This window comes from Cetorhinus maximus, chromosome 9 (assembly GCF_964194155.1).
Source record: "Cetorhinus maximus chromosome 9, sCetMax3.hap1.1, whole genome shotgun sequence".
Lineage (NCBI taxonomy): Eukaryota > Metazoa > Chordata > Chondrichthyes > Lamniformes > Cetorhinidae > Cetorhinus > Cetorhinus maximus.
This window is the reverse complement of record NC_135887.1, coordinates 27,033,651-27,047,678: the sequence shown is the minus strand read 5'-3', so window position 1 is coordinate 27,047,678 and position 14,028 is coordinate 27,033,651. Positions and strand designations below refer to the sequence as shown.

Sequence of the window (14,028 nt, the reverse complement as noted above, 5' to 3'; positions counted from 1 at the left end):
AAGAGAGTGGCTCAAGCGAGCATGGGACCCTTGGAGGATGCGACTGGAGAATTGATTACGGGGAACAGGGAAATGGCAGATAATTTAAACCAATGTTTTGCATCGGCCTTCACGATGGAGGACACTATAAACATCCCAAAGATATCAGATAACCAAGTAGCTAACGAGAGGGAAGATCTTGTAACAGTCTCTATCACAAGGGACAAAGTATTTTACAAACTAATGGGACTAAAGGCAGACAGGTCGCCAGGACCTGATTGCCTGCATTCAAGGGTTTTAAAGGAAATGGCTGCAGAGATAGTGGAGGCATTGGTCGAAATATTCCAGAACTCACTGGATTCCGGGAGGGTCCCAGCAGATTGGAAAATTGCTAATGTGATGCCCCTGTTCAAGAAGGGAGGGAGACAAAAAGCAAGAAACTATAGGCCAGCCAGCCTAACATCTGTAGTTGGGAAAATGCTAGAGTCCATTATTAAGGAAGAAATAGCAGGACATTTAGAAAAGCTTAACGCAATCAAACAGAGTCAGCATGGTTTTGTGAAAGGGAAATCATGTTTGACAAATTTGCTAGAGTTCTTTGAGGATATAACAAACAGAGTCGATAAAGGGGAACCGGTAAATGTAGTGTATTTGGTTTTCCAGAAGGCATTCAATAAGGTGCCACATAAAAGGTTATTGCACAAGATAGGAGGTCACGGTATTGGGGGTAATGTATTAGCATGGATTGAGGATTGGTTAACACACAGAAGACAGAGTCAGGATTAATGGGTCTTTTTCAGGTTGGAAAGATGTAACTAATGGAGTGCCACAAAGATCAGTCCTAGAGCCTCAATTATTTACTACCTATATTAATGACTTGGAGGAGGAGGCAGAGTGTAATGTATCCAAATTTGCTGACTATCCAAAAATAGGTGGGAGGGCATGTTGTGATGAGGGCATAAGGAATCTGCAAGGGGATACAGGTTGAGTGAGTGGGGAAAAAACTTGACAGATTGAAAGTATGAGCTCATGCAGTTTGGTAGGAAGAATCAAAAGGCAGACTATTATTTAAATGGAGAGAGACTCCAAAAAAGTGCAGCACAGAGGGATCTGGGTGTTGTTGTGCATGAAAGACAAAAAGTTGCATGCGGGTGCAGCAAGTAATTAAGAAGGTAAATGGAATTTTGGCCTGCATTGCTCAGGGGTTGGAGTTTAAAAATAGGGAAGTCTTGTTACAACTGTACGGGGTGTTGGTGAGGCTGCACCTGGAGTACTGTGTACAGTTTTGGTCCCTGTACTTAAGAAAAGATATACTGGCATTGGAGGCAGTTCAAAAGAAATTCACTAGGCTGATTCCTGGGACGAAGGGGTTGACTTATCAAGAACGGCTAAACAGGTTAGGTCTTTATTCACTAGAGTTTAGAAGAATGAAGGGTGATCTTACTGATAAGTACAAGATTCTGAGGGGGCTTGACAGGGTAGATGTTGAGAAGATGTTTCCACTATTGGGGAAATCTCAAACTAGGGGATATAGTTACAGAATAAGGGGGCACTCATTTAAAACTGAGATGCGAAGGAATTTCTTCTCTGAGGGTAGTGAATGTCTGGAATTCTCTACCTCAGGGAGTTGTGGAGGCTAGATCACTGAAAGTATTTAAAGAGGAGGTAGATAGATTTTTGAAATATGGGGGAGTTGAGGGCTATGAGGAGCTGGCACGAAAGAGGAGTTGAGGCCTGGGGCAGATCAGCCATGATCTTATTGAATGGCGGGGCAGGCTTGAGGTGCTGAATGGCCTACTCCTGCTCCTATTTCTTATGTTATGTTCTTATATTGTATACACACCGATTAATAAGCACAGCTGTTGCTGGGATGCATCAATAGTAAACCCCCTCATACTCAACACCTAAACTGAACCATTGTTCAGTTCTCCACAGGGAAAGTTGAGCGTTCAGTCTCTAGTTTAAATTGAGAGGCCACAACCCTTTGTGCAGGGCACCACCATGGTTGAAAAGAGTAAAAGACATGACTTTGTAAGGGGGAGGGCAGGCTGCAGTTTCAGCAGCAGGCTTTTGAAAATTTGTAGATTGTAACGGGAAGAGAATATGAGGGAAGGAGAGAGGTTCCGCTGTTAAAGAGCAGGGGCAATCACTTAGGATGTGCTGATGTGAGTGGCTCACCTCCTGACCCTTCGAAGCCACTCCACCATCTGCAAGGCCCAAGTTAGGAGTATGCAGGAATATTCACCAATTGCTTTGCTGGGCATAGCTGTAACAACACAATACCATTCAGAAAAAAAACTGTTTTCTGGATTGATGCCCCTGGATTCTATATCCATCCACTCCACCACTGGCACAACATAGCTGCAGATTGTATGACTTACAGGAAGCACTGCACTCACTCACCATGCTAACTTTAACAGGACTTTGCTCCCCTTCACCTCCCAGTTCCTCTTTAAGTCTTACCCAATTCTAACTTGGACATATATCACCAGTCATTCGTTGCCACTGGGTCAATATCCTGGAATTTCCTATCCATCAGCACTGTGAGGGCACCTTCAACATGCAGGCTGCAGTAGTTCAAGGAGAAGGCACACCACCACAATCAACTTCTCAGGTAACTAAGGATGGATGAAAAATGCCAGCAGTTCCCAAGAGCAAAGACATTTTTAAAAAGCTGTTTCTGATTTCACCCAGTTGTGGGGCACTTGTTTTGCATCATGAGTTACTTTCTTCCATGGGTAATTTTGTATCATAATGAGCTTTCACTTTCAGTTTAACCGGTCCACGGTACCAGCGAATGAAGTTATGGAGATCGTTATTATCTGATCATTTAGTCAGCTCTTTCACATGTACCAGGTGAACCTGCGCTGGGGCCCCACTGCTTTATATGTGCACAGTCACAGGACAGCCAATAGGTGATATGAGCTCCAAGAATACTGGACATGGGAGAAAAAGGCAATTCTGTACTCAGCCACAGAGTGTTACCTGTTTGAATAGTGGATGCTCAGCAAAGATCGTGACAAAGAGTTGGGCAAGGGTTAGAAAGCATTTGTAGAATGTGTTGGTGAACAAAGAGCCAGCATAGGCTACCAGGCTTTGGAGAGGACAGTGCTGAGTTTATACAAGTTGGCAGATGGGAATCCTATAAGGGAGTTTGAACAATCGCATCTGGAAATACCAGAGGCATGGATGGTGTTTGGTGAGTCAGAACTAGGAGATAAAATTGAGAATCCTCAATGAGACTAGAAAGTAGAAGAGATCTCCCCTCCGCTCCCCTTACTCCCAAACTGAGGAGTAGAGTCTCTGCACATTCATTAATCCTGTATCAAAAAAACAGCTGGATAAATATATGGAATGGAAATTGAAATGTTGAATAATTAAATATAAAAGATCAGATATCCACTGGGACCATAAGTGTCACATAGATATGGAACAGGTCAGGGGTGGATAAAGTTGACGGATAGTTAGCTGAGTATTCTAGTTTTTGTCTTATTATTCTTAGATCCAGAGAGAAACTTTGCGGAGCCTTAAGTTAGAGAATAAATTAATGATTTAGAGCTCATGATGGGAAAGAGTGTACGTGTACTGGTAAGAGGAATGGGCCAGGCAGCTGAAATGAACTAGCCTTCTGTCCTTAAATAGCAAAGACTGATGAAAGGAGAAGGCTACCTGTTACGGAAAGTTTAGTCCAATTTTTCTGCAGTTAAATTCCGCAAGTGGCAAGAATGTAAATTTCAATGTTTGCGTTTGTTTTCTTTCCTGCAGGTCACCCTGCACACATGTCTGCCTCCGCAGCCAATGCAGAGCGTGAGAGGGAGAAGGAGCGTGAGAGGGAGCGGGAGAGAGAACAGAGGGAGCGGGAACAGAGGGAAAGGGAGAGATTGGCCGTAACGACTTGTGACCTGTCTTACCTTAGAGCAGGTGAGTAATTGCCTTCTAGCTTTGGGAGCACTGCATATGTGTATTCAGCGAAATAAGACACTTAATTTAGCAGCGGCAACTGAACAGTAAATAGGGCAACCCAGTGCCTCTGGAGTAACTCTTGAATGTTGATACAGGGCCTGTTGAGACAGAGTACACTGCCTGTATTCTGGCCCCCCTATCCAATACTTGATCCTTTTATTAAATGAAAGAAGCAGCACCTTGGCAGCATAGTCAGCTCGCAGCTCAATGTGACGTACCAACCAGAAAAAAATCCCAGCCACATTCTCATTCTACATGTTATTGTGGGACAGTGAAATCAGGAACGGCTGGCATTCTGCACCTGGGTCTGTTCTTTTCTCCTCCACATTTTCTGGTTTTCTCTGTTTGAATTTAACCCCGGGGCACAGACCGAGTATGATTAATCCCGGGGCACAGACCGAGTACGATTAATCCCGGGGCACAAACTGAGTATGATTAATCCTGGGGCACAGATCAAGTATGATTAATCCTGGGGCACAGACTGAGTATGATTAATCCCGGGGCACAGACTAAGTATGATTAACCCCGGGGCACAGACTGAGTATGATTAACCCCGGGGCACAGACTGAGTATGATTAATCCCGGGGCACAGACTGAGTATGATTAATCCCGGGGCACAGACTGAGTATGATTAATCCCGGGGCACAGACTGAGTATGATTAATCCCGGGGCACAAACCAAACATACGAACGTATGAATTAGGAGCAGGAGTAGGCCACTCGGCCCCTTGAGCCTGCTCCGCCATTCAAGAAGATCATGGCTGATCCAGCTGTAACCTCTACTCCACATTCCTGTCTACCCCCGATAACCTTTCACCCCTTGTCTATTAAGTATCTATCTAGCTCTGCCTTAAAAATATTCAAAGACTCTGCTTCCACTGCCTTTTGAGGAAGAGAGTTCCAAAGCTCACGACTGTCTGAAAAGAAAAATTTCCCCTCATCTCTGTCTTAAATAAGCGCCCCCCTTATTTTTAAACTGTGACCCCTGGTTCTAGATTCTCCCACAAGAGGAAACATCCTCTCCACATCCACCCTGTCAAGATCCCTCAGGATCTTCAATCAAGTCGCCTCTTACTCTTCCAAACTCCAGTCGATACAAGCCGAACTTGTCCATCCTTTCCTCATAAGACAACCTGCCTGTCCTTGGTATTAACCTTGTAAACCTTCTCTGAACTGCTTCTAACGCATTTACATCCTTTCTTAAATAAGGAGATCAATACTGTACACGGTACTCCAGATGTGGTCTCACCAGTGCCCTGTATAACTAAAACATAACCTCCCTACTTTTGTAATCAATTATCCTCACAATAAATGATATTTTTATTAACTTTCCCAGTTACTTTCTGTACCTGCATAATCACCTTTTGTGATTCATGCACTAGGACACCCAGATCCCTCTGAATCTCAGAGCCCTGCAACCTCTCACCATTTAGATAATAAGCTTCTTCTTTATTCTTCCTGCCAAAATGGACAATTTTACATGTTCCCGCATTATATTCCATTTGCCAGATCTTTGCCCACTCACTTAACCCATCTATGTCCCCTTGTAGCCTCCTTATGTCTTCTTCACAATTTACTTTCTTACTTACCTTTGTGTTGTCAGCAAATTTAGCAACCATACCTTCAGTCCCTTCATCCAAGTCATTGATATAAATTGTAAAAAGCTGAGACCCTGGCACCGATCCCTGTGATACACCACTCGTCACATCCTGCCAACCAGAAAAAGACCCATTTATGCCAACTCTGTTTCCTGTTAGCTAGCCAACCTTCTATCCATGCCAATATGTTACCCCATACACCATGAGCTTTTATTTTCCACAATAACCTTTGATGTGGCACCTTATCAAATGCCTTCTGGTACAGTACATCCACCAGTTCCCCTTTATCTACAGCTCCTGTGACTCCTTCAAAGAACTCCAATAAATTGGTTAAGTATGATTTCCCTTTCACAAAACCATGTTGACTCTGCCTGATTACCTTGAATTTTTCTAAGTGCCCTGTTATAACACCTTTAATAATAGCTTCTAACATTTTCCCTGTGACAGATGTTAAGCTAACTGGCCTGTAGTTTACTGCTTTCAGTCTCCCCACCTTTTTGAATAAAGAAGTTACATTTGCTATTTTCCAATCTAATGGAACCTTCCCTAATGTAGGGAATTTTGGAAAATTAAACCAGCGTATCAACTATCTCACTAGCTATTCTTTTCAAGACGCAAGGATGAAGTCCATCAGGATCTGGGGACTTGTCAGCCCGCAGCTCCATTTGCCAAGTACCACTTCTCTGGTGATTGTAATTTTCCTGCATTCCCCCCTCCCTTTCATTTCCTGGTTTACAGCTATTTCTGGGACATTACTCAAATCCTCTATAGTGAAGACCGATACAAAATACCGGTTCAGTTCATCTGCCATCTCCTTATTTTCCATTATTAATTCCCCAGACTCATTTTCTATGGGAGCAATGCTCACTTTTTTTTTAACTCTTTTCTTATTTAAATATCTATAGAAACTCTTACAATCTGCCTTTATACTTCTAGCTAGCTAAATATGGTTATCCCTGTTGCTCTGCTCCCTTTGGCTGCAGTTGATAAAATTCTGCCTTTCTTTACTTTGTCCTTTTGAGTATGAGTTAATTTTTAAAGGATAAATTTTCCTATTTGATTTTCACACAGGTCCTGAACAGACCAGTAGACCAAGTAGCCATGGTTTTGTCCGTTCTCCATCGCCATCAGTACGAACGCAGGAGACCATCTTACAGCAGCGACCCAGTATATTCCAGGGAGCCAATGGCAAGGGGGTTATAACTTCATTGGATGCAGCTACGCAGTCTCGGATAATGTACGTTTTAAGGGCAGAATTTCTTGGAACAGAACAAAGTTAATGCTTTAAGTTTGTATTGAAGCTTTCTTATTTGCCCTGAGGAGAAATCACTGCCAGTGAAGCAAAGACCAAACCTGTCATTAACTTCCTCTGTTTTCTCATCCTCAGCTCATCTGTTCAGTAAATTTGATGAGCTTTTCCTGAGTTCTGACTGCACCTCTTCCCACTTCTGAAATGTTCCCTTCAAGTGAAGTCTGTCACTCAGATACAACCAATTTCTATTTGTTGGAAACAGTGTGTCTGGGTTGCTCTGTCAGGAATGTGTCAGCTGTAGTGTCTTACACTTTGCAGCATTCCTGAGGTTATTTACTATGCGAGATTTCCGGGTATTACATTAAAACAAAATGACGTTTTTGCCCACAGGCAGGTGCCACAGGGAGCCCTCTCCATGGCGCAGGGACTCTCTGCCTCTCGCTACAACACTGCAGCAGATGCCCTTGCAGCATTGGTGGATGCTGCAGCTTCTGCACCTCAGATCGAGATGACAAAGGGCAAAGAGAACAAGCACGAAGCCCCCCGAGTGGAAGAAATGACAGCTCGCAGGGTCTCTGAGCAGCAGCAGAATGTTCATCAGCACCAGGCACAACAGCAACAGCAGACTGAACATGAGCGACGGTCAGTACAGTCACCGTATTCATCCTCGACCAAGGGCCAGGGTCAGTCTGGATATCCAGAGAACATTAAGGACAAAGCACCACCCCCCAAATCCAGGTACGAGGAGGAGCTCAGGACTCGAGGCAAGACCACAATAACAGCAGCAAATTTTATAGACGTGATCATCACAAGACAGATTGCCTCTGATAAAGACAGTCGAGAGCGAGGATCTCACAGCTCAGACTCCTCCAGCAGTGGTAAGCACCTTCCTGTGGTTCACTCCACTAGTTGTATAGTATTTGGGGCATTTGAGCTATATACATCATAATCACCAGCAGCAGAAATTCTGATGTGTGAGCTTCCTGATACTGATGGCTATGAATCACAGGCTGCAGTCACTGCTTGACCTGTGGATGGGAGATTATGTAGTCATTTGTGCTTGAATAGAAGGTTTTGTGTTCACTGGGAGAAACATATTAGTTGGAGCAGAAAGATAACCCCAGCGATGATTCCATGGTGCTCATAAATTCTAGTGGGATTGTACTTGTGAGACCATGCAACCAATATGAGCACAAGTTCCCACAAAAATAAAGGACTGAGTAGTTAATCTGTTTCTGCTGTGTTGCATTGCATGAGGGAGGAATGTTGGCCAAAACATGGAGTGAACTGTCTGCCCTGGATAATTTCCAACCTCCTAAACAACCTCTCACATTTTACTTTTGTACCTTTGTTACAAGCCCTGTATTTAGGTTGGTTGTAAGATTTGTCGGAATAGGGCTCTATGCCCAAGCCCGTAAACTTATGCCAAATGACTGAGAAATCCTGACATAGGGAGCAGCCTTTCTCTGCCCCCAATTTACACCACTTACTACTCGAGAACACAAGCACATCCTGTTTATAGTCAAGTACAAGGGTGCTCAAGTGCAGGGAGGAATAGTGCTGGAGTTTAACGAGCTTCATGGTGCACTGAAAGCAGATTTGTAAGATAGGAATGTGGCTGCAAGGTATGAGGACTGCTCAGAATAAAGGATTTACACTGGGATTTGTTTCTCTCCTAGTATCTTCCCATCGCTATGACATGCCCAGTGCGGATGCTATTGAGGTAATCAGTCCTGCAAACTCACCCGTACAGTCACAGGAGAAGCCTGAACCTGTCCAGCAGGAGATGCACAAACCTTCCCAGGGAGACGGTAAATTCCTTTAAAAATACTCCCTTTTCTCTCTCCCCTTAGGCGAATGCCAATTATGTTTCATGAGATGAGGCCACTGATCACAGAAGCCAGTCTTCAGTCAATTGAATTCATTCCACACGATACCAAGATACAGCTGAATGCACTGGATACTCCAAATGCTAAGACCCCCAACAACATCCTTTCTGTAGCGCAGAAGACTTGTGCTCTAAAATTAGGCATTCCTTAGTCAATCTGTTCCAGTACGACAGTACTGCATCTATCCGACAATGTGGAAAATTGCCCAAGTATGCCCTAACTACAAAAATCAGAGCAAATTCAATATGGCTAATTACCGCTCGCATCAGTCAACTCTCAATCATCAGTATAGTGAAGGAAGGGGTCATTAACAGTGCTATGAAGCGGCACTTACACAGCAATAATCTGCTCATTGATGCTTAGTTTGGAAGCTGCTGGGACCACTAGGCTTCAGAACTCATTACAGCCTTGGTCCAAACATAGACAAACGAGCTGAATTCCAGGGTTATAGTGAGAGGGACTGCCCTTGACGTCAAGGCAGCACTTGACTGTGTGTGGCATCAAGGCGCCCCAGCAAAACTGGAGACAATGGGTTAGTGTCCTGGCCCAACCATCTTCAGCTACTTCATCAATGACTTTTCCTCCATCATAAGTTCAGAAATGGAAAAGCTGACTGATGATTGCACAATGTTCAGTTCCATTTGCAGCTCATCAGATAGTTGCCTTCTCTGACATAGTCAAATTGTCCATGTCTGCATGCAGCAAGACCTGGACATTCAGGCTAGGGCTGATAAGTGGCAAGTAACATTTGCACTACACAAGTGTCAAACATTGACTATCTTCAACAAGAGAGACTGTAACAATTTTTATTTATATTGTACCTTTAATGTAACGAAACATCTCCAGGTACTTGACAGGAACATTGTGAAGCAACATCTGAGACCAAGCCATGTAAGGCAATTTTAGGGGAGATAACCAAAAGCTTGGTTGAAGAGATAGGTTTTAAGGAGCGACTTAAAGGAGAATCGAGAGCTGCAGAGTTTTGGGGGAGTGGGGAGTTCCAGAACTTAGAGCCCAGGCAGCTGAAGGCACACCCACCTGTGCTGGAGCAATTAAAATCAGGGCTGCTCAAAAGGCCAGAATTAGAGGAGCGCAGATATCTTAAGACGGATTTCGAGCTGATGGAAATTACACAGGTAGGGAGTGGCAAGGTCATGGAGGGATTTGAAGCCAAAGGATGAGAATTTTAAAACTGACGCATTGCTTAATGGGAACAGTGTAGGTCAGCGAGAACAAGAGCGATAGGGGTATGGGACTTAGTCTGAGTAAGAACATGGGAAGCAGTGTTTTAGATGACCTCAAGTGTACCATAAGGTAAAATGTGGAATAGTCAAGTCTTGAGGTAACAAAGGTATGGATGAGGGTTTCAACAGCAGATGAGCTGAGGCAAAGCTAGAGTTAGGAGATGTTACAGAGGTGAGAAAAGGCAGTCATAGTGATGGTGCAGAAATGTAATCAGAAAATTATTTCTGGGTCAGATTTGGTTTGGCCTCAAAACAGTTGCCAGAGAGAGAGAGAGACAATTGCCTCAGCCCTCCCAATATTTAATTGAAGGAAGTTTTTATTCATCCAGTACTGAATGTTGGATAAGCAGTCTGATAATTTAGCAATAGTGGAGGAGTCAAGAGAGAGAAGGGATGGTGACGTAGAGCTCGATGTTGTCAGCTGATACTGTGCTTTTGGATGATGTTGCCAACGGTCAACATATAAATAAGAAATAGAGCTCTTTTGGTAATATTGGAGGGAGAGATTACAAAAGAGAAATGAAACTGGAGAGGAAGATGATTAGCTGAAGTACCTGTTTGAAATGGGAGCGAGAAACAGCAAGAAAATAGAATCTGAAGCGTAATACTGAGAGTGGACAGAAATGAGAGCCAGAGAGCACGAGTCAGATGTGAAGGGTTTGTGATGTGATCACTAGGGTTGAAAATAATGGGATCAGAAAACCAATCCCGTGGAAATCAACCAACCATCCAGTTACTCACTTGGTATTATAATTCACATAGTGCAGGTGACAGAGCAGTTAGTTGATCAATCCCCACACTGTGTGCAAAATGTGCATTGCAGTTACATACTTCGTTTGGCAGGCTAATCAGTGAAGCTGCACAAGGCAGCAGGGCATTTAACATACAGTAAAGTCCCACCATTCGCGAAACCTCCCAAACGGTGAAATCACAAATGATGAACATGCTTTTCAATGAGACTCAATTAGCTAGGTTCCAGCCATGTGAGGGCAGCATTGGTTTGGGAGGATACTCTATGGCAAATTTAATGCAGTACCTGTGTATGACAGATGGGGGAGCCTCTGAGCAGTACTTTGGTGAATATTTCAAAATTGAACAAAAAGCTGTTATTGCAGCTCTGGGCTGAGATTCAGACATTTCTGGATTAGTCCCTTCATTCAGTCTGCGCTTCAGCTGCAACCATTCCAGTCTCTATTCTGTCATGGCTGCCATCTTCCCATGGAAAGAGAAAACACGGTTAAGTGAACAGTGCTCACGCGATGAGCAATGCTGTATACAAAGTACAAAGCGTGGGTAAGTGAAAAGTTGAACAGGGACGTCATGAAAGTTGGGACTTTACTGTATTCTAAAGTGGTGCCTTAACTCCATGGGAATGTTAACACTTAAATGCCAGGCTAGTGTACTTTCCTTTTAAACTATTGAGGATCGTACTCTGACAGCTAATAGCGTGACATCCATTCCTGAGCATGAATGAACAAGAGAAGATTTGAGAGTAAGTTTTCTCATTTAGTGTGCTGAGTGTTTATCTATCTGTTTTTAAAGGTGAGCCTAACGCTCGAGGGTTTGATGTGTCCATGGGTCGCTTCAGGATGATGCAGAAGTCACCATCTCCACAGCAGCAGCCGGCATCTTCCCAGCCTGACAGTGTGTATTCCTCTGCCCCTAACCCTCAAGTTTCCAAAACACACAAATTGATCACTCTTGCTGATCACATCCACGTAAGTGACATCTGGCAAGGGGCTGCACGTTGATATGGCTTTCTGTCTATGTGTGACTGTATTATCTTACTTTCCTGAAGACATACAGAATACTTTCCTTTAAATGCCAAGGCATAGAATATAAGAGCAGGGAGGTTATGTTAGGACAGTATAAAACACTAATTCGGCCATCAGAGAGGTTACAGAGAAGGTTTACAAGGATGTTCTGTGGACTGTAGAATTTGAGCTGTCAGGAAAGTTTGAATAGATTGGATTACTTACTGTGGAACAGAAGTGTTTGGGGGAAGATTTAATTGAGATGTACTAAATTATGGAGGGGCTAGATAGAGTGGTTGGGAAAGACCTATTTCCCTGAGCAACGAGGTCAGTAACCCAGAGGGTGTGGATTTAAAGTAATTGGCGAAGTATTAAAGCAGGGAAGGGGAACCTGTGGCTTGTGGCCGGATCCAGCCTGTTGCTCAATTTCACCCAGCCTGCAGCAAGATTTCTAAAAATCTATGACAGTAGTGCCTTCAAAACAGCATTTATTATCATCGTTACAAAGTTGCTCTGGATAAAAGTGTCAGCTAAATTACTATAATAATATTTAACAATATAGTATTCAAATTCAGCCATCACATTAAACGGTGAGTGAGTTGAATGTTTCTGTATTCTCCCTATAAAAAATACTAATTTAAGTTGATTTTTATGTGTGTGTGGCCCGTGACTGATTTTGTCTATGTGTGAATGGCTCGTAATAAGAAAAAGATTCCCCGCCCCTGGATTATAGGGTACCGAGAATTTCTTCACCCGGAGAGTGGAGGGGGTCTGGAACTCTCAGCCTGAAAAGCTGGTAGAGGCCGAGACCTTCGTCTCATTTTACTTTAATATATGCACTTGTCAGTGGCTGGTCAGCCTGTGCGCAGGCCGGCCTGTGTGCTAGTCAGCTGGAACAACTGGCAAGTATGGAAAGTCTGCAGAGCCACTCATCTTGTGCTTTTTGCATCCTGTGAACTGTTGCCATGTGCCCTGGAAATTTGGTTCTAAAATGAGTTTCTTACTTTTTTTAGCACATTATTACACAGGACTTTGCCCGAAACCAGCCCAGCAGCCCATCATCACAGCAGCCTCCAGTGTCCACATTCCAAACATCCCCAGTGGTCTCTAACCGAGGGAAGAGTTCTACTCATTACAGCACAGACTCTCAGCCACAGACCACTCAAACTACTCTTCATCAGAGGCCGCCATCCAGAGTCTCTCCTGAGAACCCAACGGAAAAGGGCAGAGGAAGGTAGGCAAGGAGTTTAGGTGATCTACCTTGTTAACCATTAGTCTGTGAGTCAGTGTGTGTGCTAGACTTAAAAAGCTTATCTGCTGTTAGAACATTTGGGAAAATAAACTGAGCACAAGTTCCAGCAAGCAGTACAAGGAGGGGCAGAAACTATCAGCAGGAACCCGTGCTCTGTTGACACTGAGCGGCTGAACGATCATTCAGTATTAAGTTGCCTTTTCATTATTATAATTACTTCCAACTCTTTGTTTACTGTTAGGAGGCATTTGAAATGAGACAGTCTTTGATTTTAGCCCCTGAATGCATGTGACCACCTAAACAGCAGAGATGGTGATCTGTAAATGAACAGGTCCCTTTGCTGGTTTCAGACAGACATTCATGGATTCCAGTGTGTAGCATAGGCTCCAGTGCCAAATGATGCACAGGTACTCTGCTTAGAGTGCTTGTTGTGTGCTTGTCCTGTTAAACATTGATCTGTCACTGTATATTTATCATTAATAGCAGGAGATCTGTAACAAGCTGATCAACTTGGTGTATTTAGCAGCGTATAAGCAGTGTACAACAAGTGAAACTGGCGCTTAGTCATAGAATTAAATTAAAGCAAAATCTCAGTGATGTGTGATTTGCTTAAGTATCAGGAGTCAATGTGTGCATGCAGTCTGTGCCTGTGTTGTACAGAGCCATATTGGCAGCAATTAGGGGCAGGCTTCCACTTTGCTTCTGTGTCTATGACCCAAGATGCCATTGAGTCTGTTAAGACTAATGGAAATGGATGTTTTCCTTATCACACGCAGGCCTGGGAAATCCCCAGAACGAAGCCACGTTTCATCAGAACCATATGAGCCTATCTCACCTCCCCAAGCCCCTGCCAATCTAGAGAAGCAAGAAAGTGTAGTACAACCTCCCCAGCGAAGGGAGGCAGAGCCCACTGAACAGAGGTAGGTGAGAGTGTGAGGACTGGGCCTTCCAGTCTATCTAATCCTTTCCTTACAGCTACATAAATTTTACCGGACAAATCCATGCATATTTGTTCTAACTGGGATTTATGATGGGATTCGTGTGAATTTCAGATGGTAACCAAACTATCATGGGTTTAATGGGCTGACTGAATTTACG

At 43.7% G+C, this 14,028-nt stretch overlaps 1 protein-coding gene across 14 annotated transcripts in view; it reads left to right on the top strand.

The window, feature by feature from the left end:
- Window positions 1–14,028, top strand: part of ncor1 (nuclear receptor corepressor 1) — a 399,352-nt gene that overhangs the window by 348,730 nt on the left and 36,594 nt on the right. For 12 of the 14 annotated variants that reach the window (XM_078548371.1, XM_078548367.1, XM_078548369.1 and 9 more), the window contains 7 exons: window positions 3,745–3,900; window positions 6,611–6,776; window positions 7,182–7,669; window positions 8,471–8,602; window positions 11,467–11,642; window positions 12,692–12,912; window positions 13,707–13,850. In XM_078548371.1, coding sequence (XP_078404497.1) covers window positions 3,745–3,900; window positions 6,611–6,776; window positions 7,182–7,669; window positions 8,471–8,602; window positions 11,467–11,642; window positions 12,692–12,912; window positions 13,707–13,850 — 1,483 coding nt within the window. The remainder of the gene's footprint in view (window positions 1–3,744; window positions 3,901–6,610; window positions 6,777–7,181; window positions 7,670–8,470; window positions 8,603–11,466; window positions 11,643–12,691; window positions 12,913–13,706; window positions 13,851–14,028) is intronic. The other 2 variants (XM_078548372.1, XM_078548370.1) reach the window with 1 other exon arrangement.